Source organism: Coloeus monedula (genome assembly GCF_965178545.1).
Source record: "Coloeus monedula genome assembly, chromosome: 3".
NCBI classification, from domain to species: Eukaryota; Metazoa; Chordata; class Aves; order Passeriformes; family Corvidae; genus Coloeus; species Coloeus monedula.
In genome coordinates, this window is record NC_138783.1 from 36,762,549 (window position 1) to 36,787,702 (window position 25,154).

General features: G+C 38.9%; 1 protein-coding gene across 1 annotated transcript; it reads right to left on the reverse strand.

The window, feature by feature from the left end:
* Positions 1-7,540: 7,540 nt before the first annotated feature.
* On the reverse strand, positions 7,541-23,945 carry CHORDC1 (cysteine and histidine rich domain containing 1). The gene is made up of 11 exons (XM_082279177.1): positions 23,812-23,945; positions 20,406-20,455; positions 18,316-18,372; positions 17,671-17,831; positions 16,989-17,089; positions 16,003-16,061; positions 14,914-14,984; positions 14,532-14,637; positions 13,406-13,525; positions 12,713-12,775; positions 7,541-12,155 (listed from the first exon to the last, which is right to left on the reverse strand). The coding sequence occupies exons 1-11, from the start codon at positions 23,873-23,875 to the stop codon at positions 12,012-12,014; spliced, it is 996 nt and encodes a 331-aa protein (XP_082135303.1). The 5' UTR covers positions 23,876-23,945; the 3' UTR covers positions 7,541-12,011.
* Positions 23,946-25,154: the final 1,209 nt, after the last annotated feature.

Consider the following 25,154-nt stretch of genomic DNA (forward strand, 5'->3'; position numbering starts at 1 on the left):
TCTCCAGCATCCCAAACTGCATGGCAGGTGAGCAGAGCTCTGTGTGTCAGAGAATTCCTGAGCTAGGAATCGCTGCCTCTCTGGTACTGACAGAACTGTAGCTTTATGAACAGCCCTGGATGGAAGCAAATCTGGATGTGGGGAGAAGTGGGAAGCAGGGGAAGCAGGAACAATAATTTTCTCTTAAAATTTTCTGAGAGATCTGCCAACTTTGAGGACCCAATGTTTTGAATGTACAGTTGCAAAAACCATTATTTGCCAAGCTACCTGCAAATTTTGTCCATAGCAGTGTTCAACAGCACACATTTTGACAGAAAAAATGTAGCACTCGGCCTGTCCATTTGTCTTGTTCTGATAATTACTTTTATAATATTAGACACCAAAGGCATCTCTGCATTTCAGAATCTATTCTGCAAGACTGGTGAATGCTTTTTACACTGATTAGCTTTCTTTTCCTTTAAAAAAAAAAAAAAAGTGACCCTCCTACTGATTCCCAAAGCAATACTGGTCATTCTTGATAATCAGGGAAAACAGCTGCTTATATGGAGAAATGCAGAAGCATGCTCTCAGTGGAGTGCATGTCCATCCCTCTGAAAGTCACTATGCATCTCCCTCCTTTATCTGCACTTTGGAAAACAAAGATTTTGGGGGGTAACCAAAAGCTGACCTCCCTGCTCTTTTTGGCACTTTCTCTTGTTCCAAACCCATGGCAGCTTTTGTTCCTATTTTTGTCTGGGCAATCTCTTTCATATTTTTTCCATCTGAAGGAGCTCGAGGACATTGTTACTATTGAAATGGGGATTGAGATAATTCTGTCTTCAACTAAGACCTGAAGAACGTTTCCCAGCAGGAGCTGATTTTGCATTCAAAAAGGAACTGAAATGCATGGGAAGGCCAGTTGTACAAAACCATTTAATTTGTATAAAACGGAAAAAAATAAATTCTTGCTTCATTTGCCCTTTAGATGTAATTCTCATTTACATGCTTTAAAATGAATAAAATTGCTAGAATTTTACTGAATCACTTGTGGGGACTGACACTAACCAATTTCTTCTCTTATGTAAAATATACTACAGTTTTTCTCACAACCATAAATTGCACCAGGTTGTGGGAGTAAAATCCTCTTTGTTTTATGGGGAATAGAACAGATGTGGTACTAAAAAGGACAGAATTAGAGAAGCAGGACAGAGGAGTTGTTCTCATCTCAGATGCCTTGAATTCAAACAAGGGAACCAGAAATTACTTCCTGTGGGAGGTTGTTTTGGGGGATATATGCCACCAAGAAGAGAGGCTTTCACTGGCATCCCCTACAATAAGCCTTCATGAAAGACAAAGAATTGTGTACTTGTGGATGTTGTCCTCATAATTTACTGTTCAATTGCTTCTCACAAGTCAAGCCTTAGGCACATAAGGAGGAAATTGCACTTCCACAGTCCATGCTTTACCTCTTTTGTTGAGAAATGGAGTGCAAAACTGACCTTGCCAGCCTGCGGATAAGAGACAGGAGTAGTTGATGCTGGGGCACAGAACAGGTGATTCTCTCCCTCTGCTCTGGTGAGGCTCCACATGGAGTGCTGCTTCCAGCTCTGAGGCCCCAACTTAACAGGGATGTGGGCCTGTTGGAGCAAGTCCAGAAGAGGCCATGAAGATATCAGAGGGCTGGAGTATCTCTCCCATGAGGACAAGACTGAGACAGCTGGGATTGTTCAGCCTAGGAAAGAGAAGGCTCTGGAGAGACCTTGTTTACAGCCTTCCAGTATCTAAAGGCTGGAGAGGGACTGTTTACAGGGACTTGCAGTGATAGGACAAGGGGCAATGGCTTCACACTGGAAGAGTGTGGGTTTAGAGTAGAAGAAATTCTTTACTGTGAGGGTGGTGAGGCGCTGGCACAGGTTGCCCAGAGAAGCTGTGGATGCCCCATCTCTGGAAATGTTCAAGGCCAGGCTGGATGGGGCTAGTGGTCTAGTGGAAGGTGTGCAGGGGGGTGGAACTAGAGGATCTTTATGGTCCCTTCCAACCCAAACCATTCTATGATCCTATGAACAGTGACTACATTTTTGTGGTTCTCTTTTTTTTTTTACCTAACTGGGGACACTCACAGTTAATAAGTTCATCTCCACATCTGTAGCTGAACTTACTGCTTAAGGATATCTTGCAATGATGTGACTGATACATAACTGCACCGGCTTTTTTTTTTCCCCTTTCTCTGGATCGTGTGCCCTTCCTGCTCCATCATAACTACATTAACTGCAGTGGGCAGTACTGAATGTGCCCCCAAGGGAGGGTTAGGATATCTAGATGGTGGAAAAAACCATTAGTGCTCCTTCCTTATGAGCAGCAGCCAACCTTAGATCTGTCAGTTGTTGCTGCTGTAGCATCATCAGAGTATAAGGCAAACAAGGAGTTTCCACTAGAAAGGAAGTATTTGATGAAACTTGCTTCCTCCTTCATTAACAGAAATGTATAAGGCAGTGAACAAACATTTCACCAGTAAACATAGTCTTTCAGTGGTAGCTAGCCTTTGAGGTTCTGTACTGTTATCTTGCTGCTGCAAAAGAACATACAATCTCTCCTCGTTTCCCTGTGCAGTTTGGAGCTGTAAGAATAAATTACAGCTCACAACAGGCTGAGTGCACAGCTGGCATTGATTGCTTTGTTCCTCTTGTCAACTTAATTGATAACTGTGTGAATGTGAGATTCATCATAGCCAGCTACATCCTGAGAAGTATACAAAATAGATTAAGTCTATTTCCATTCCTGTCTATTAATTTCTACTGAGGGAAGCGACAGCCAAACACTTATAAATAAGGAAACCAAACCACTTATAAACGGCTTATACTAACTGATTTCCACAAAATTCCTTACTCTTGGTATTGAAAGGATCAGTTACTCAGAGCTCCAATTGCCTTTCCTTCCTCAATGAGTAGGATCTTATGGTCTATAGACAAGCAAGTAAGCCTCTGTTCCTCAGTCCAAAGCGTAGCTCTGCCTGCCCATAATTTTAAGGTGTGGGAAGGGACTTTTTCACACTCTCTTTACAAATGGATGACACTAGATCACCTACTCGGTCCTTCCCCAATTCCATTTGCACAGTTCCTTCACTCAGCCTGGCTGAAGCAATCAGTGAATCCTACAGCTGGGAGAAACCGACCCTTCAGCCTAGACTGGGGCTGCTAAACCATATGGCAAAATAAAACTTGGATGAACAAAGTATCACTTGGATATTTGGGTTGTCAATTGTCTCTTTAGAAAATGAGTTCCAAAGGGACAGTGCCTGGAAGTTTTATTTCAGCCTGGAGACAAACTTTTTTGGCAGGACCTGTTGCATTAGTTCAAGAGGTAACAGTTTTAAACTGGAGCAGGGTCAATTTAGATTAGATACAAATAAGATTTTTACAATGCAGAGGGAGAAACACTGGAACAAGTTGCCCAGATTGATGGTAGATGCCCCATCCCTGGAAACATTCAGGGTGAGGGTTCTGAGTAACCTGATCTAGTTGAAGATGGCAATGGGGTTGGAGTAGATAGGCTTTAAAGGCCCCTTCCAACCCAAACCTTTGATCCCATGATTCAGATTCTCTTATGGTTGAAATACCTTTGGTTTGTCTTTGGAAAGAAATCTGTAACACTGGGTGATGGAATCTCCTGGTGATACTGTGTCAAACTCATCTGGGGACCTCTTCCTGCAGCTGGTAGGAACTGGACATACTCAGCATGACCTGTGTTTTTCCTCTAGTTTCATTAATGGGATTTCCATGTACAGTTAACAGTGCTATTGAAAAAGCTGAATGATGGTGAACATCATGAACTTCCCTATGGCAAAGCAGAGAAGACAACACATTAAATGGAATACAGAAATCTTGCTTCTGCTGTTCTGAGCAGAACCAAAGTGCTCTGTTCCTCACTGAACAGCACCTGCTCACAGAAAGCGTCCTTAGAGAAACCAGTAGGAGCTGAATTTAGTCTTTGTTAAGGTAGAAGATTGTTCCCATTACACCACTGAGACTTGTGCCAGTTAGAATCTATGAAGCCAAGGATGCTCCTGCCAGCATCAATACAGTGCTTCTCCTCATGGATCCTGCACCCTTAAACATCTTCTTCAGCTTGGGGAGCTCAAAGAATCTAGGAGGAGGAAGAGGAGGAGGAGTAAGAGTGCTTTGTTAGGCACTTCATGTGGAAGGGCTGGACCTGGTACAAATAAACTCCAAACACATTCCAACCTTTCAGTAAGGGAAAGAACACAAGAGGCAATAATAGAAAAGCATTTCACAGGAGGGTATCGGATAAGAATAGACTTGCTAAGTTCACATGGCACCTTCCCCAGATGTGCTTTGCTAGCTTGCTGACAGTGCAGCTGACATAGTCCTGATGCTGCCATCCACAGTGCTTCCAAACTTGGCTGTACTTTTAGAAGTCCCAAGTCACAGTTGCTGACTGTTGTGACAACACACCCTTACGTAACCCATAAGCAGCAGGAGTTCAGGCAGAGGAAACATGGTCAGCTGTGAACACTGAGCACTGAAAGATTTAGATCTCTCTGAGGTCACTCATCCTATCAGATATTTCTGGAACCAACACCTCCCTACTGAAGCACGGCTTTTGTTTCCTCAGCTCTCTCCCAAGCCATATTTCCATACTCTCTGCCGGAGCCTGCATGCCTGGACACCTCCTGCCTGTGCTAAAGCTCTCTTCAGCCTGAAGCACACAGCAAATTACTCTGGCACTACCCTTGCAGGAGTGTGGGCACTGACAGTAGGGCAGTGCTGCCCACTGCCACGGCAGAGGAGTCAAACACAAACATCCTGCCAGTCTCATTACAGGCAGAAAGAAACACACTTCGTAAGTAAAGACAGGTTCATTGTTGGTGTGCTTGAAATCATAACTGTGTGATCAAAGAATGATTAGTCTCTATTAGAAAAGAAAAAGAAAGAACAAAGCAGTTATAATATTTATGAGCTGTTTATCTTCCTGGGATCTCCACTATTCAGAAGTGCCCCTTCTCCAATCATCCCATGTCTGTGGTTCTCTACACCACATCCCATGCCCCAGTTTTCAAGGCCCCTGCTTGTATCCTTCTGCAACATGGCACTAGAATCAGAAGTATGTTGCTCTACACAGTAAACCTGCTTCAGTTTTAGTAGTTATATAAAACTATGTCTACACCAAGCAACTATAGAATGAGAAACAAGGTAAACCAATTAAGACAATAGTCACCTGGCCATGAGAAAAATTTAACAGCCAAACAAGCAAGAACAAAGCTGCAGGCAGGTTAAAAGAAATTCAGACAAAGCAAGCCTGGCAGGTTCGGGGACCCTGCAATGCTGGAATGAAGCTTCTGCCATGCTGCCAGCCATGGAAATCCTGTGTTCATTGAACTGTCAGCAGAGATCGGCACTCGGGGACTACTTGGGGGAGGTCACAACTCTTTTAAAGAACAATCATTAAGGACAGCTACTTTCCATAGTCATATATACACTTAGTGTTCAGTCCTGGTAAACCTGAGAAATGGATGAAACAAACCCAACTTTTCTTTCTGTATTTTCAAACCACCCCTGCCCATCTAATTCAGGCTGACTGGACTTTGGTTTTGCAAATATTCTTGTCATCTACAGTCTGATAAAGAACAACTTGCCTGAGGACCAGATATTTATATAGGATTCAGAGTGCAACTGCAGAACTCAGCACTTGCCTCTCAAGCAGCTTTACACTCTTAAAGCACAGTTACCAGAAGAGAAGAAGCTGGAGAAGCTGGCCAAATCTATCAGCTCTCCCACAACTACTGCTCAGTCTGCACAAAACTCTATTTACAACTTCAGGGAAGAACACCTGCAATGCATGGAGGAAAAGGGAGGACATACAATGCTGCAGGTTGCAATATATTCCTGAAGAGTTATACGTATATAAGTACCCTCATGGGACAGTTTAAGGTAAAACATATGTGCATTTATATAATACAATTATGAAATACAAAAACTCATTAAAATTACACATGGTTTAGCTTAAGAATTATCCACTCAGCATTTGGGTATTGCCACTCAACCACACTGAAGTTTTTGGCCATTTTCCATTGTACAAGTCCCAACCATACCCAAGTCTTCAGGCAATGTGTGACAATACAACTGTGTAATAATAAATGAAACAAATTTAATTGGCTGTGTTGTAAAGTAAAATGTTGAGGAAAAATAACAGCAAAAGAAGTGCTGATCAATGCCACGGTGCTCACACAGCAAGGAGATGAACTCTTACAAAAGTATGTGTGAAAACTACAAAACACTCACATATAGCAATTGGGAGTTGTTGCCTTGTATTATCCTTATCATGTTTTCTCTCAATTATCTCATTTTTCTATAAATATGTGAAAATCTTTCTCTTAAAAGCTTATTTTGAACTACATTTCAATATCCTCCATTCATTTTACCAGTCTTCTCTTCTTTACAGTTGTTAATTGCTCTTGGAAAGCACAAGCATCCCAGTTAAGTTACTAATCCAGTGAAGTAAAACTGGTAACAGAAGAGCTGACAAGCTTCCAGTTCACAAAGCTGCAGTTAAAGAACTTAAAACTACCTCTTTATTGTAGGTTTTGCTCATGAGTAGACACTCCAAATCTTAACTGCTTTCACTATAGGCAGAACACTTAAAATTTGGGGTTTTATGCATATAATGATATAACCTGATTACAAGGCATTCCCTTAAAAAACCTCTAAAATTAAGTCCCTTGGGGTACAGAAGCACAACTCTGCCTCCTTATACACAATTTCCAATTAAGGAGGAACAAATTAAGTTAAGCACACTGGGCTAGAAGCACATTAGGTTAGTTTTCTCCCAAGCATGGAATTCAGCAATAATATTGCAGTATCAATATATATCATAGGTTTAAATCACATTTCAGAGAACAAGGTTACTGGACTGAAAGTATTTAATAGATCATTGTAAGGTAACAGCTCTGCCTTCAGGTAGCTTTAAATGAATTTTGTTGCAATGCAGCTTTCATTAAAATTTAACAAGGGACTAATTTTCCAAATACTTGTTTCCAGTAGGTAACAACAGTGTTTTATTCAAAAGGATGCTTCCTTTTTTGCTTAACACTCATTTGACACAGTAACCTGTGGATTAGTTGGTAATATCTGTGACAGTACCATGGTTACCTCTAGTTAAAACATCCACCCAACTTTGGGAAAACACCAAGTATTTATTACCATAGAAGATAACAGGCTTCAAGAGGTGAACCCTTTTTCTACACTGAGTGAATGCCAGAGGTTTTGAAAAGTATCTTTTTTTTATCCGAGCAACAATATCTTCAGCAACTTTAGAAACAGCTGCTGTATCTGGAATAATTCCACTTCCATTAAGTTTGTGACAGCTCAAAATTCTTGGACTGAACTATTTTCTGTGAATGAGAGAGGCCCACATCTCAGTAACCACACTCAGATTTCTGCAAAACTCACATAGCCTGACTGGGCTGTAGCATTAGAAAGCAAGAGGCAAAGAAAGGACATACACATGGGGAAAAACCCCTTGGCGATGCAGTTTCCCTCCTATATAAACTCACATGTGGAAAATGTCCACTTACATTTTATTTCAACAACCATGTTGCAAACTGACAGGGAAGTTCTCACCCATAACAAAAGAAGTCAAAAACCAACCCCAAATGCAACCAGCATGTAATAAGAATTTTATTGAATACATTTAGAAAAAAACAAGAGCATGAAGACATGAGATTAATTTCTGCATGTAAGTTTTATGAATGTGCAGAATCAAACAGCCATGCAAAAAGTCATGTCCTCTTCAACTGTAATTCAAGACTCTTATCATGGCAAAATTATTACTGCCCTAAAACAGTGTTCCAGACACATAATTCATTACTTTAAAAAGGATCTCCTTCCTGGACAGAGGTAAAAAAAAAAATTTGTAGCAAATTCTGAAAGAATAATGATTAACAGGTAAAGTATTTAATCAATACTCATGCCATGTTTAGAGAATGCAAGCCAAAAATCCATCATTATGTAGAATAGCTAGATTTTTTTTTTTCCAAGGCAAAATTCCTAGTAAAACTAATTCCTAAACTACTGAAATGGTGACTTGATAATGTACATGATCCAGAATACCATCCAATGGAAGATTTTTTTGTCAGGTTGTATCAGTGCCATGTACGACCTAAGAGTCAGAGTAGCTGAACAGCCCTGTGCTTAAGTGTATTAACATTTAACATAAATTCCAATTCCTCCAAGAAATGTTGTTACAGATACAAGATCACAGAATTGTTAAGACTGGAAAAACCTCTAAGATCACAGCCACCAAGGCAGCACCACCACTATATGTTCATTAAATCATGTCCTTAAGTGCTATATCCATGTTTTTTGAACACATCCAAGGATGTGCAGACTGCACTGCTTCCCTGGGCAGCCTGTTCTAATGCCTGACAACCCTTTCCATGAAAAGCATTTTTCCTAATACCCAATCTAAACCTCCCCTGGCACAACTTGAGGCCATTTCCTCTCATCCTATCACTTGTTACCTAGGATGTAATGTTAGGGGTACAAAATGTGTTATGTTAGGTAGGAAAATGGGCTTATACATGAGGAAAAAGATTAAGATTCCTGTCATAAACTTGTATACTCATGCAGTTTTCCATATTATAAAGGGATTATGAAGGTAAAGTTTTATATGCACCTGGACAGTCAGTTCTGACTTGTGTAACATGCTTGTCTACATGTGTAACACATAAACCCATACTGAAACACACTACAGCTCTTAAACACTTATAAAAACATAGCTAGACTGTATCAACCTAATCAATTTGATAAATACAGCACAACTTTTGAAAATATGAAAAAAGGATAAATTCAACACCAAGTACTCCTGTTCATACTGGTTTGCAATTTAGCATCATACTAGACAGGTGAAAGACTGTGATCAAAAATCACTTTGCTTACTTGACAAATCTTGCTTTTGGGAAAGTATGATTAGTACACTACAGCTGGCCTCACCTTCTCTCCACTTACTAATAAAAGTTACAGCCAAGCCAATATTCCATCAAAGTGTCTGCTACCACCATGCATGTCAAGATGTTATTGCATGAAATACCAGGATCACCATTTTCCTTGGTATGTTGAAGCCTGTTGTGAGCAACTGCTCAAAACACACAAATTCAGTGGTGATACAGATCTTGCAGCTTCAGGATAGAGGCAGACATATGGTTATAAAAAACTGCTAAGAATTGCTGCAGTTAAACAGACAGTTTATGGCAGTCTAGGCCATGTGAAGGTTTATCTTCCTATTTTGAAAAGGATCCCAGGCCATAGAAACTATGCTATTATTGTAAAATCAATACCTTCTTGCCTCACCAAAGCTGGTGGGGGTTTTATGGGTTCTTTAATTTGTTTGCTTGCTTTTTTAAACAAGGTAAGTTTTAGATGTGGTTTTATTGCCACTGGTAAGGAGAGTCATAACAGAACATCTAAAGTATCTTTAGTTTTGTGCTGAAAGCATGAACAACAGGAGAAGAGCAGGAGGAATGAATAAAAAGCAAAAACAGAATTTGGGACCATGTTTAAAGGAGCTTTCTCCCTCCACTTACGGCCAAGGTGACTCAACTACCAGCAGAATGTAGTTTGGAAGGGTGTAACAAGTAGTTACAGGATCCCAAAGCCTGCAGGAGTCACAGCAGATGGTCCATTCATCCACATTTCTCTCCATTTAGGGTACTAAGGCAGAATATGACTCATTTCAAAACAGAAATTCTGTTTTCCCAAGGAATTCCATTTTCCACGTAGTTCTTTAAAATGGATTTTACATTATGTAAACCTACTGCATGTGAGGATGCAAATTAAGTGAAAATTATGTTTTCCACATTTTTTAACATATTTAGGATATTTATATATCCATATGGATAGACACATTTGAACTTGCTTGAACTTTATTCTGGCATTTAAGCACTACTAATTTTGCTGTCCAAGTTCAGAGTTCTGCACACACAAACACAGATGGCATGCTAGCAGCTACAGCTATCTAGAATTTTTCATCCACTGATGTTCTCAGTGTCATACTAGTAAGTGCCCCACTTGTTGGTTCAGAACACATCAGAAAACATCTGTTCAATTTTCAGAGGACTACTTGGCAGGCACACATTTTATAAACTTGTACCCTATCACTCTGCAGTACCTGACATTTTCAATTAAAAAGGAAAAAAAAAAGGCATTATTAGAGGTTAATACAATCTATTCAGCAGATCTTAGAGCTGGAATTTTTAAAAAGGGCCCAAGGGAGTAAGCAACCATGCTCAAACTAAGTGATCGAGGAAAATGGATCTTGAAAGAAGGCAGAGAAGCACCAAAACAAATTTTATGTATGTCTGTATATATACATACATGTTACATTTGTATCACACCGGTGTTACTTTCTTGGTGTTCAGGGATGGTTTCTTTGGTAATGTATTTCCTACTACTTTAAGCATGAAGTAGGACTTCAAGTACTGTTAGAAACAGAAGTCTGAGCTCAAGTCAAATTATACCCATTGGAAAACAGCAGGATTCTTAGAAATCTGTATTTCACTTCAGAATGCCTTTACAACACCCTGTGTTTTTCTTGGTACTATTCCAGGTTTGCCAATGCTAGTAGGTGAGCATCCATCATTTTCACAGTCCACAAGACCTCTTCTTTACATATACAGGATTAGGCACAATTAATAACAGTGTGCATTTTGTGTTACTTTTATAGGAAAACATTTTAATTTCAGCTGCAAGCCAAAATTAAGGAACTATTCCAAGCAGAAAGAAAAAAGCAACATTACTGCATGTGTTGCTGCTTGGATAAAAAAAAAAAATCTCATCTTTACAACTATCCTGCTTTCAGCCACATACCTTTACTGATGAACTGAAAACAAAACTAAGGTCTTGATTTCTAATTACCTCAAGAGATACAGTATTTTTTTAAGTATTTTGATTCAAAGGTACAATTACAATTTGAGACAGACATTTTAAAGCATGTTGTTTCTCCTAAGATTTGTCCTGTACATAAATGCAGTTCTTACATTACCATCCTCAGAGTCAAAAGATATACACATCTATGTGGAAATTATTTTACCAAGACACCTACAGTGTGTCCTGGCTTCTCCTACTACACATATCCACCTACTCTGAGAAGAGTCTTGAGATTTTCAGTGTTGTAGAATAGGATAGAATATACATTCTAAAGGCTGTCAAATATATACTTTGGCAATTTTATAATAGTTTGCTGTTTACATACTCTTCACAGCTGAAATGCTAAGTTATCCAGCCATTTCACTGTCCATTTGCTTTTTTATTTAACTATTCAAATAGCAAAAGTAAAGGAGTTAAAAAAAAAAAAAATCCCTTCTTGCCAATTTTTAAAATTTTAACCTGATCTGCTTTGATACATGAAAGACAGCAGGAGTCAGCAAATACTAAAATCCTTGGAATAATACCATTTATTTCATCCCTCCATAGCCAACAGGTATTAAAACAATCCTTCGTTTCAGAACATGGAAGTCTGTGAGAGTACAACTTCATATTTCTGTTTATGTAACCTTTTACCCTAGATGTGGAATTGCATGCTAATCATAGTTCAAACTCTGATTTTTGTATCTGCATTACCATATGCTTCCTAACAGTGTTGGATTTAACACGGGCTACTGAATGCATCCAGTCTAAACAGAACAGCTGAAAAACAAAGACACCCACTGTGAACAGAGAGCACATCTACTGGGATAGTCAGTGCATGGCAGGGAAGGTTGCAAGCAAAGGGCAATAGCTGTTTTACTCCAAATTCCCATGGAGACACTGCATCTAGCATAAACATACCCATGGGGGCAAGAGCAGAAATAACTGTTACCCTTTTAAGTTTACACCCCCATTTACTGTGCATCAAATTTCTTTCTAGAAGGGAACAGATGATCTAGCATTAAAAAAAAGAAATCTATATAAAATTTAAATATTTGATTACAGTAGCAAGTCACCACTTCATCATGGGAAATAACTTGTCTCTTGGAATCGTTATTGATCTGAACCTTCCTGTTTTGGTTGTGTGTTGGATACTGGTAATTCCAGACTTGCCCATAGAAGGGGCTCTGCTTTTCTCATAGTGAGCTCAATCTTTGTAGCAGTCATGTTCACGTAACTCCTCTTTACATCAATCACCTGCAACAGAAAAGGTATTTCATGCTTCAATTCAACAGACTAACAGATATTTGGGAATCAAGTCAGGGAGTACCCCATCACTAAATTTCAGTAGATGTTTATGTAGATGAAGACCCCTCTGGTATCTTGAGAAGTCAGCTCTTTCCCATTCCCAAGCTATGGAATGCTTATGGCATAAACATGTGCCTATGCATATCTAACATATACATTGGCTAACATACATAAGCATGAGTATACATTGGCTAACATACATAAGCATGAGTTTTCTGCAACACCACTACCATGGTGTTGGGACCAGAAAGGACCTTGGAAGGTCACCTTCTGTGCAAAGCAGCGTCCATTATGATGTCATACTGGATCTCCTGGGGCATTATATTTGGATTTAAATGTAATTACTCAATGTCATGCAACTGAAATTATTTCAATAAACAGAGTAATGAGGAAAACCAAACCATTTTGAAAGAGAGGAAGCTAAAGGCTTATGTTCTGTTTTCCTTCTGGGATTTTTTGTTTGATTTTTTGTTTCTTTTTAATAGAAAAAAAATTTTTATACTTACTCCCCATAACTTAACACTGCGATGAAACTCCTTTTCTCCTTCAAACACAATATGGATATTTATCTTAACAGGAAAAACAACAGAAGATTAGAAAATTTTATCATGTTAATAAAACATTTGACACCTCAAGCATGTTTAAGCAAAATATACCATGTAAGGGCTAGGATCCTACAATGATCAAAGTAATGAAAATGTCCCTCAGAAACAGAAGTGAGTATCTATTTTAACAGATTCTGATTGACTTGTAGTCAACAGTGGCCACTGGTAGCTTATCAGCTTAGATTAAGAAATCAGAGAAGCATTTTAACACCTGTGTAATATTAGTAGCTGTGAAACAGCACACAATGAAGAATGGTATTAAATTCAATTAAGTCAAATACAATTAAATGATGAATCTATAATTATTCACACATACGGTGATGCAAATCCATCACGCTTGGGTTTTAATTATGGAAGTCAAATTAAAGTTTGTTTTTTTTTTTGGCATACTGTATTGAGGATTTTAAAAAACCCACACATTAAAGTGCAGATGTCCAAACAGAAGGGAGAAAAAAAGATATACATACTTGAACAAATGCAAATGCCAAGAAAAAGCAGTTACTCAATAAAGAGTCTTATGCTATCTCTGCCTTGTAAATAAAGCTGAGCAGATTTTCCTAAGTTCAAGTTGCTGATCTTAAGGTAGAGCCTCACCATTGTGCTATTAGCTTCTACGTAGCTCAGATCAGGGACAGAGTTTTTAGCATACACAGAAATAGTCACTTCTCCTCCAGTCTGGTGCCAATCATGCCTGCATGGAACTACTTTCTTACCCTATATAAGGAAAAAGGTACAGAAAAAAGGTACAAGATTAACAGCATAAACTATTTCTAATAGCCAAATGGCATAGCTAATAAAGGACTGTATTTCATCTCCACAGGAGACTCCACTTGCAACTCTTCTTACTAAGTATTTCAGTATCTGCCCCTTAAACAAACTAACACAAAAAAAGTGTTACTTGGTGGATCAACTTCCTTTCCAAGACTACAGTTAGCCAACAGTTTATAGAAAGGAACTGAATGAAGAAAAACAGTGCCATGACTCCAAGAATGCTTCATATTCCTGCAAAAACATTTGTTACCCTCTGTTCTCTGATGCAGAAAAAATAAACTGTGAAAAAAAGCCCTCAAAAGAAAAACATAAAGCTAAAGTAAAAAACCCCTTGTTGGACAGAAGCCCATTATCTCAATACACATGCAGTTAATATACAGTTTCTTTAAATGTGGGTAAATTCTTTACTCTCTTTTTCTACAGTCTCCTGCTTTAGGCTCACAACTTCAGCTGTTTTTTAATCCCTACTTTCTGCACTTGCAAATAATTATTGAACAAAAATATAAACATTCAAAGCAAGCAGCAATTATAAGATTTAAAGGAAGTAAAGGATTTGTGAATTGATTGAGAATAAGGTACTGAAACTACACTTTTTAGCCCTGATGTTTGCAATGTCAAACCCATTTTGCCTCAGCAACAGACAATATATTCATAACAAGAACTTTGTGTTCACCTGTATCCATCCTGTCACGACATAATGTTTTTCAAGTGTTTTGTTCCATTATTATATTCCACAATATTCTTAAAGAATCAAGTATACCTGTACCACAGACTACTTCACACTCCATTTCTCAGTTTTCCTGCTGTGCACAGTATCCTCCACATTATGTCAGAGGTAGTAATCTGTAATAGCTTAGCTACAGTAATAAGTCAATCAAGCTACAAACTGCATTTCAGTATTCAAAACTGAGAGTGGCCAATTACAGAATGCAATCTTAATGCTACTTACTGCATCCTTTTTAGTCCATACATGTGTTCCTCTTGTGCAGCCTTCTTGAGCTAAAAATGTATTGAAGTCAGAAGTTTTTCTTTTACAACAGCTCCAATACTTCATCCTTGAAAGTTTGCAAAGTAATTAACAAACAATGTTTAGGACACTATTTATTGTGAACATTTAAGATCTTTCCTTTATGCAACATTACTTTTACTTTTGTATACCCTCTTCAAGCATTGCCATTTTTGTCTGAAGAGGGAATACAGAATGAATCAAGGTAATATCTACAAAGAAAGCATGAACACACAACAGGTTAGTCAAAAAAACCCTGAAGGTAACTAAATACTAACCCTTCACAGAATATAGGTACAAAAATGGAAGTTAGCTGAATACTAACCCTTCATGGAATATAGGTACACCAGAATGGTATATACATACTTCTTCTGTGCTGTGTGGTCCTTCGTATGTCTGGTGGGACAAAGCATTTTAAAGCATATTACTGTTACAGGATTTAGAGCAAGGAAAAAACAAAAAAAACCACAACACAAACCAGAAATACTGACCAAAGTACAACAAAGCTTTTGGGTAAATAATCTAGATCTAATGGCTTGTTCTAGCTTCTCAAAGTAACCATTCAACCTTCATTCACAGAACAAAGCCACTGCTAAGAAGCGGTACTTCATGTTAGTTCAATGGCACACATCAATGGTGACACCATCTGTGATTATAAAGGTCACTTTAGATCCTCAGAGATATCCGTGTTTAAAATACTCTGAGCATTCAGAGGAAACAATAACTTACCTTGAAAATAAATTAAATTTATCATTCATGAAACACATGAATTCTCAAAAGAAAGTAAAATAAACAATACACAACTTAGCCACTGAATATCAGATCAGTTCTTCCCAACACAAAGACTGCCAAAGTTCTCCTCCCACCAGAGCTTTGATAGGTAATGCAAAATCTGTTAGGCAAAATAGCTATTTAAATCCTAATGTCCCATTTTGCACAACGCAAGGGTGTCAGTGTAACTTTCACTTACAATGACTATGTAATATAATGACTCATTTTGGTGCTGGAAGTGTTAAAACACTGACTTTTTAATTCTTCATTCAGGAAGCATTAACTGATAAAATCAGTAGATGCTTCTGATCTATATACAGATTATCAAGACCAACTCAAGTGTTATCAGTAAGCCACCTCTCACCAATTTTATATTTAATATTTTAAGTTGAAACACGTCAGTAGCATGGATTTGACAAGCTTACTAATTAGAAGTTCATGACAGGTTTAAAAAAAAACAATCTTAAGAGTTTCTGCAAACAACTCACATTTGTCCATACTAAAGCACATTATCAAATGTGCATTTGTTAAACCCAATGGACTTTATGCCTTTTCCAAATCTACTTGTAGCACACAAAAACTGCTGTTATAAACTCACTTAATAGCTGAGCAGCTGGATTTAGAGTACAACTGAACTACTTACTTTTGAACAGCCTGCATTTTTACATGCCGTCCCAATCTTGATTTCATCACTATCTTCCTCTGTAAACAGAGTATTACAGAAAATAGAAAATGAATTGTGTAACCTACTGAACACTTTGCTTTTATTAAGAATTAAAATGAGCCAAGGAGGAGATTAGAAAAACCTTCCTCTTCAAGCTTCTATTTTCTGTCTGGCATTGAAATCTGCCAGAGAGGTACAAAGAAACATTCCGAACACCGTATTACCTAAGCATCAAATTCTAGGCTCTGTATCTTTACACATTTTAAGTGGGGTAAATAAAAAAAAAGGTAAAGACGATCATTACAATCACAGGGGAAGAGAACAATTGTTCATCTTGTTCAGTTTTGTAAAACTAAGAATGTAAAAGGCTTCAACTGCTGTCTATAAATACACACAAGGAAATAATCTGGGTACCATGGAGAAAGAATAGCTAAATTAGTTTGGCACAAGAACAAAAGAGCATAGAATAGCCAAACTGTAGGTTGAAATTATAAAGTTTCTTAAGGAGCAATGTAGTTCTGGAACCTAATTCCAAATAAAATGTGGGAGGAAAAAAGAAGAAAAACAGATGAGGGAGAACCAACTAGTCTTCAGAGGAATTTCACCAATTTATGAAGGCTTTATATGATACTGTGTCTGCAGCAATAGGGAGTAAAGTTCATTTCTTGGTAACTCTGTCAGTCATATATTCAGAAATGGATGTTCCCATTACATCCATTCTAACCAGGAAATCTTAGAAAAAACACAGTTCAAATAATGTGAAGGACAATGTACTGCTCCTGACAACTAAGTCTCCATGTTAATCACATTTTAACTGCAATTGAGATTCCCTGGACTGGAAGGTAATTCCCAGATTAAGAACATAATTACATGAAACTATCACTTCAGAAATTACAAGATCACCATTTCATTTATTTGTGTGACAACTAGCATCACACACCTACCTAATCTCCCTGTTTCCTTACCTTTTTTCCCTTCGTTTTCTGATGACAATTTCAGTTTATCGAGAGCTTGTTTCAAGGAAGCTGACACTTTCAGCTGCAAATTTGTCATTGGCTCATCTGGGCTAAAAAAGTCCATGCATTAGTGTCAATTCCATGAAAAACAATTTATAGAAGACAAAGTAGTAACTTGTAATCTTCCTACAAAGCTTTTCCTTTCAAACCTCCCTTGAGCAAACAAACTACATCTGTAAACACTAATCCTTACTGTTTATGAAAAAAGAGACTAGAAACTTAGAAGGCAGTCTTGGCTTTCAACTGGAAATCCTAAATACTCTACAAAAATAAAAATAAATCAGAGATACAAAATAATCTAAATACAAGCACCCCAGGATTATTTTTATTAGTTTAAAACACTAAACACAGTCACTAGTGGCATTTTATGCTATGAGGTTATAAACCTAAATTTTTACTTCTTGTGGATCTCAGTGCTGAGAGATCCAGTACTTCCTTGTCATAACCAGGATTCTTTCCTCTTATTTTGAAGCTTAAGAAAACATCATGACTGCTACCAAAACCAAGGTCTTCTAAGGTTAATTTCATAAGTTCTACATTGTATGAAACGTGCAACATTGAATAACCAAACAAGCTTTAACTTGGCGAACTGACTACAAATTTGGAAAAACTTCAGTTTCATGTACCATACCTTGGCCTTTTAATTGTTTCCAATGGTTTTGGTGCCTGAATTATGTGTTCTTGAAATCTGGGTTTCAGTTCAGCTAGCTCCTTTCGTTCAGAGGTAGTTTTGACTTCTGGTTTAACAGGCTCAGGAGGTTTCTCGCTGTTATGGAGACCCTTTGTACAGCCCTATTGTGGAAAGCATATGTTCATAGATATATAGATATATGCAGTGTAGTTTGTGTGCATTAAAAATTAACAGAAACTGCAACAAGTTTTCTTGACTCATTTTTTCAACTCCATCTTCTCCTTTAGCCCACTCTAAACACTGGCTGCAAAGGAAATCCTACTGCTAAAGTGGAAAATCTACTAACTTGGATGTAAGTTAAAAGAAAAATGCATACTTTCTGCAGTCAAGCAAAGCAGCAATAAATGTTGACTTTCCTTCTTTATTAGCAAGTAGTTCTATCAAAACCTATTTAGATAATTTTAATCATTAAAGCTTGAAAATGAGACTTGACTTCAGCATTATATGAGAAAAACAGAGCATGTAAGAATTAAGACCGTTTCGACAAAAGTAGGCAAATTTAAAATATATAAGTATACATACCATTTAATATTAATCACTATCATTTGATAAGTATAAAAATTGTAAATAATCATGAGTACATACCACAATGCTTAAGAAGTCAGAAAAGTCTGTTGTTCTCCTCTTACAACATGACCAACCCTAAAGCATTTCGGAATAAAAACAACACAGCAATGACTACCAGATTTGACAACAGCAGAATATTAATTATATTCCTTTAAAAGATGTGGCACATCAAGATCAGCAAACGTTTTCTTCCCTATTGTGGATATTATTACCATCTGCATTTTTAAAAGCCACAAAACTCTTCTAGCTTGCTCGTACTGCCTTAATCAGAAAAGTTCAGTAAATGTGAGGCAATACTTCCATGACAAGTTAGGTGCCAACTCTGTACAACTGTAAATAGGAACGTTACTTTGTCTCATAAAGTAACATGTAAGCAAAACAAACAAATACTACACCTGAGACCAGGCTCACCTGTGCTCCAACATACAGGCCCTCTTCCAAAAATGATAGAGATTTTTTTTTTTCTTTTCTTGAGCACCACTCAAATCTTCTGATTGCTTATTTCCCACCAACAGAGCTGGATATGTGCATTGCACAGCTATCCAACTACATCAATCAAGAGCACTTTTTACTATATAAACCAGAAATTTAATTTTAGAGCAAATTGTCTTGCCACTGTGAATAATATATCTTAGATCTCAAAGAATCTTATTAGAGGCAACAGCTTGACTAATGCACCACAGCTTTGAAAGCTTAAGTGGTGCAACACAATGGGTTTTAGGTAGGTGGTTCTAAAATACCCTCAAAATATTAACCATTTCCACGATTGAGGAGACAAATTCACCCTGCCCACCCAGATTATCTAGAACTCATAGCAGGAAGAAAACTGCTCATATGCAATTATGATAAATTTTTAATTAGGCCAAGAGATTGGAGAAGGATAAGGGGGAAAGCAGTACCTGTTTATAAACACTGCATACATAAGAGAAAGAGGGAGTAAATGTAAGTTTTTGAGCTAACTGTATAATTTCTCTCTTTATAATTATGTAGAAGATTTTTGTACTGTGCTATGAGTACAACTATAATTTTGTACAAAACAAATTGCTATAGTCTAAGCAACTGTACAGTATTTGACCTAAGAGTATTTGTCCCAATTTGCCAGTGGCACACGATGGCCGACTCCAGAGTCAGGTACTGCAATATAAGCAACAGCTCACAGCAAACACACCGCCCAGCACAAATGCAGAAGCTTTCACAAGGCCAAAAGACATCACATTGCTGGGATGAGATGCACTTTGAGTAGAAGCAGCTCCTTAGTATCAAGGAAAAAAACCACTCACCCCCCTCAAAGCTCAGCTAAACAGCAGTTTGGTGTTCTAAGAGAAGTCACTCAGGCTACATCTATATTAATAGAGTAGAAAGTGCCAGGCTCCATCTTTGGACACCAGATTTCTGACCACACACAAACAAATTATTAGAATGATTTCCAGTACGGTTTTGGCAGTTGTATCTCAAAGGATTCCCTGTAAGCACTTTGTAGGCATCCAGGAGATCCTGAAGTAATAAAACAGTTTAGCACAAAACCAAGCATGGGCTGCGCAGTTGGCCTAAGCACTGGAGACCAGTCACAGGTATATTTAATTCATCATTGAAGATGGAGCCCAAGAATCCTGGACAGCTGCATAAGAGGCATGGGTGACCAGTCCCAATTTAACCAACATACTCATTTGGCTGATTAAATGAACGTGACTGTTCTTTACAGCAGACAAATGTCACATACACATTAGTGCCCTGGCCACATTAGACCACAAGCAGCTGCTCTGAATTCCAAGCAGGTTAATTAACTGAAAGAGTATGAAAACCTCTCAACAGCTTCACAGTCCTATTTAGAGGACCTAATTAAACTGCTGAGAGACCTAAAGTCAGCCAACCAACAGGAAATAAGTCATCTAGACTTGCATGGCATTTAGACCATATGAGCAGAGTTTTAAATTTCTTCTTCAGGAATGAGTAACTGTGCTTTTCTAATTTTATGGGGTTGCTCATGATAGGCTAAACATCAGTTTCTGAATACTGAAAGATCTGGAATTAAAAAGAAAAAGCAGCACACTATTTTACGCATATGAAAAAACAGAAAGATAACACTTAAAGGACAGTTGCATACTTACTTTGAGAGCATCATGAAAGACAGGCACACCTGGATGGTATGTGCATGAATCTAGAAGACAATAATTATTATTAATATTGAGGCATACCACGAATCTTTATTCATATGATTACAAACCCGGCAAAAATGTCACATTTGCAATTCATGTATGCCATGAGCTGCCCCACTTCCCGAGTGCACATCATTACTCTGAAAAATCCAGACTCCACAGAAAAAGCTCTGTGAGTGCACATATTAAACATAAATAATCAGGACTTTTTTCTTCTTAAGTATTACACAACACAAACTAGAAGGAAGGCATCTAAGACAAACTACTACTTCCACATGGAGCAAGTAAACTTTCTATGGACCATCCCTGGCCTCCATCAATAATCAGGCCTTACTGGTAATTTTGCAGAAGTAAAACGGTGACCCTAAGGCTGAACCTGACAGACAGAAAGTACTGGTTTACTGCTTCAAATACATCTATCTGCACCTGATCATAGCTTTCTATTGAGAAGCATTCTGTTAAAAAATTCTCTTAATGCAAATAATGAGTTCACAATTTTAAGCATAATTAGCTTGGGGTTTTTTTTCAATATCTGTAGTATCCTAGGCCACCTAAGGTAAGGACTTGAACCCAAAGGTTAGTCTTCCACATGCATAATTTTTACATGTCAATACTATTTATCACTAATTAATTCTGTACAAACACTACACTGAAACACAACCTCCATTAATTAAAGTCTTTATACTCATAGACGTTTATCAACATTACACAGCTGTTCCTTTTTTACTTGTATTCCTTTCACATGTAATAGAATTGCTCTGATTATATAACATCTCACTGACATTACTGCATGGGTAGTATATTACTGATCGTATTCTAAACACTATCTTCTAGCCTTTAAAATAAACACTTAAAAGTGACACAAACACATAATAGGAAGCAAAAGAAAAAAGTGATAAATAACTTCATTAGCAATCTGCCTACAGATATTTAATAGGCAAAAACCCAACTCAAATGTGGTTGTTTTCTTCTTTTTTATAAACATGTAGATTTTTAGAGAAATCTTGTTTTGTATGACTTGCTTTGATTTTATATTCAGTGCCTAAGTCTAATACACTAATACAGTCTGAGGGACATCAGTTCCCACCTTAACTCAAAAGGCACATATTTTGGGACATTGGTCCTTCAGCAAGACTTACAAATATAGACATAAACCTCTATCTTCAGTTTCAGGATGAAAAGCTAATACTGGTAAACCTCACAGCAAAATTAAAAAGGAAAAAAAATGGCAATTTTGCATAGAGACCAGGACTTCACTGTTAAATTAATAAAATATAAGTAGAGGTTACTTTTTTCCAAAAGTATGAAATTATGTCACTAGAAGCATCATGAGAGCAAAAATAAACTCTGTTTGTAGCAAAGATTATTTCTGACTCAGAAGACTTAAATGAATATTTCTAATTCTTCATAAGCATTCATCAGTAGAGAGGTGCTGTTAATAACTGCAACTGTTTTAGAGACCAGAACCATCTCATAATCAATTAACTCAGCAGTGGCTATGCTCCAGCTCACAAGGCAGACACAGAGAAGGGTCTGGTCGTCCATCTGGCCAAGGGCAGTCCTTTTTCCTTGCTCCCTGGAGTCTGCTCTGCAGCAGGTACATCACGGAGCGAATGACAGCCCGCTTGGCTGCTGCCTCCTGAGGGCCCTGCGTGCTCCACGAGAGATGATGCCAGCACAAGGAGCTCTGCAGTGGCTCAGCAGAGCCAGAGGAATTTGTCCACTGAGCAGTCTGAGCATTCTCCCTGCTAGAGGACAGCAAAACATCAGCTTGTCTGCACTCATACTGAGTCCAACAGCTCTTGTCTGACAAGAAGAAGGATCCCATCACACACTAAGTGGGGAAAACTGGAAAATTAGGATACAAGCAGATAAAGGCATATTCTACTTCTGATTTGTATGAGATCAGATTCCAGACTTTGGCTGCTATCCTACATTTGTCACTGAGGAAAAACAACCCAAAACAAGTTACCTCTCCACTGCTGTTAATAACTTTCGTTCACCAGGAAAGCCAAAGTATTTCAAAGCCATTTTCTCTAACCCTCAGATAATTTTTGGAGACACAAGTACCACAATTTTTCAGGTCTTTGTTGTTGCTTGTTTGGGGCTTTTTTGATGTCAATTTCAGAGCGAAACTGATCCTACTGTGAACATTCTGCCATCACCTTACTTCTATCATTAAAGCTCAAAGTAGAAATTTGTAGGGGTCACCCAAATGCAAAACCTGGTTCTCTGTATTGATCTGTGAATATTACATTTACCTTCAGAACTGCTTAGTCTAGGACACAGGGATTCCACTATATGTTTCAGTCACTTACTGAAACTAATTTCATCATATGAAATTGTTTTCCCTAGCCCAAGCACCACAGAGTTAGCATATGGCCATGCCAACCTGACCTAGTTTACTACAACTTGATCACAAACCATAAAGAAACGATACTTTTATAACGAGTACAGGTCATGAAGTCTTAATAAGAATTTTTTTTTTCTTTTACAATAAATACCCCTATTTGCTTTTCCTTTTGTGGTGGAAGAGATCACTAAATGGAAGCATTCCACAACTGTGCCTGCTTCTCCTGCTACTAATGTTAGCGAGTCCTACGCAACATGCTGCCCACCTCTTTGGAAAGCACTTAGCTCAGAAAAATGAACACATTTTATTGACACGGTTCTAAATCACAGAAAATGCACAGGCTGTTAGACTACTTCTAACTCTGGGGGTCACTAAAAATTAAGTTTCTAGAAATTTAACCAACAGAGTTACTTCAAGAACGAGGTGAGGGCATGCCTTCTGAAGACTCAGATTACTCTTCTGCAGCCTCTGCGGGATTGTGAAAACCAAAATGACCGAGCTTTAAAGATGTTTCACCAGGATACCCAGCACACACAAGAGAAGCACTGCAAGCGGTCAAGGCACTTAGCAAAGTAGACACACGGGTGCCCTTCAGACACATTTAAATACCTGCTGCAAGTCCACACACTTGGACTAAAAAAAAAAAAAAAAAAAACCAAAACAAAACCAAACCAACAAACAATAAATACAAAACAAAACAAAAACAAACAAAAAAAGCCGCTGGTAACTGCGATGTATGCAACACCCACAGAGGCCCTCAGCAGTGAAACCTACGTTGGCCTTAAGAAGCTTTAGCACACATGACAGCGATGAGCAGCGCCGGGCCAGCCCCGGCTCCACACGCGTGTCCCCGGGGCACGCCGCAGGCTGGGTGACAGCCCCGCAGGGCCGGGCAGCCGGGCGGGACGGGCTCACACCGCCCCGCAGAGCCCCGGAGGCCGCCCCCGCTCCCCGCGCTGTCAGCGGCACAGGCACCCGCGCCCCGGCCCCTCCCGCCGCTCTCACCCTCCGTGTTGCTCTCGGGATCGAAGCGCTGCCCGCAGCCCCGGTTGTAGCAGAGCAGCGACATGGCCACGGCACCTCCTGCCCCGCCGCCCGGGAGATCCGACCCCGCGGTGCACGGCGGAAGGAAGGAGGCAAGGAAGGAAGGAAGCCGAGCAGCAGCACCGGGGGCGGGGCAGCTCCCGCGGCGGAAAGAGCCGGCCGGAGCCTTCCGGAATCTTCACGAAGCTTCGGGGTACGGCGAGAGCGGGCGGGGAGCCGCGCAGGCGCTGCTGCGGAGCCGCGGAATCGCCGGGTGACTGGGCCTGGAGTGGTGCTGCGGCTGTGGGTGAATGCTTGGCCGCGGGGGAATTTCTGGCGCTTTTTTGCTTTGTTTTGGTTGTTTTGTTGTTGTTTTTGTTGTTGTTGTTGTTGTTGTTGTTTTTCTTTTAATATAGGTTTTCTAAGTCACTTCAGAAAAAAGAAAAAAAAGGGCTACGTAAAAAACCCAGTAACTAGAAAGTACTAATACTTACTTCCTAAATGCCTGTGAGTTTGATTTGAAATAAGTGCTCGTGTGTGCGTATCAAAAGGCTGTGTCGTCTGCACTGAAGCAGAAACCGGTGTCAGAAACCTACTATGAGAAATACTGATATATGTTTAGTTCTCTGAAAGTTTGCCTGGCTGCTCCTGACAGCTGGTCAACTTACATATCCTCTATAGTGTGCATTATAGAGGTTGTATTTAAAATCATAGAATAGTTTGCAGTGGAAGGGACCTTCAAGATGCCTAGTTCCAGCCCCACCACGGTAGGCAGGGACACTTCACTAGACAAGGTCACTCCAAGCCCCATCCAACCTGCCACTGAGCACTTCCAGGGATGGGACATCCACTGTCCCAGTGCCTCACCACCCTCACAATAAAGAATTTTTTCCTAATACTGAATCTAAAACTTCCTTTCAGTTGGAAGCCATTCCTTCTCTTGTCACTACATAGTGTTCTAAATACATAATTAGAGACGTCTACGTTTCTGCACGCAAATACAAACTGATTTCTCGGGGTTAAACATCTTTTGCACAGCCTTTTAAATAGAATTGCCTAGGTGTACAGCATATGACAAATCCTGAAGCACACGTGCACAGAATGAACAATAAAAAGTGCCTCCTTTTAAGGGATAATCAGGAGACTGCTTCTGATGTAGCCCCGAACTTTTGCAAACTTAGGAGTTTATGCCTGATGCGCTCTGCTGGCATCTTTTTCTGTGTGTCTCACATAAAGATACACGTTTGTTTGAGCCATCGAATGGCGAGTGCTTACCTCTGCTCTGCAGTTCCTATTGAGGCCTCTTGTAGTTTCAAGCAGAAAAA

Excerpts from the sequence above, each read along its gene's own strand:
- CHORDC1 (XM_082279177.1), bottom strand. The coding sequence starts at position 23,875 with ATGTCGCTGCTCTGCTACAACCGGGGCTGCGGGCAGCGCTTCGATCCC. Across the intron at positions 18,373-20,405 it reads TCTTTCATGATGCTCTCAAA|GGTTGGTCATGTTGTAAGAG; the intron begins GTAAGTATGCAA and ends GAAATGCTTTAG. Across the intron at positions 14,985-16,002 it reads AAAATGCAGGCTGTTCAAAA|ACATACGAAGGACCACACAG; the intron begins GTAAGTAGTTCA and ends TTGTCCCACCAG.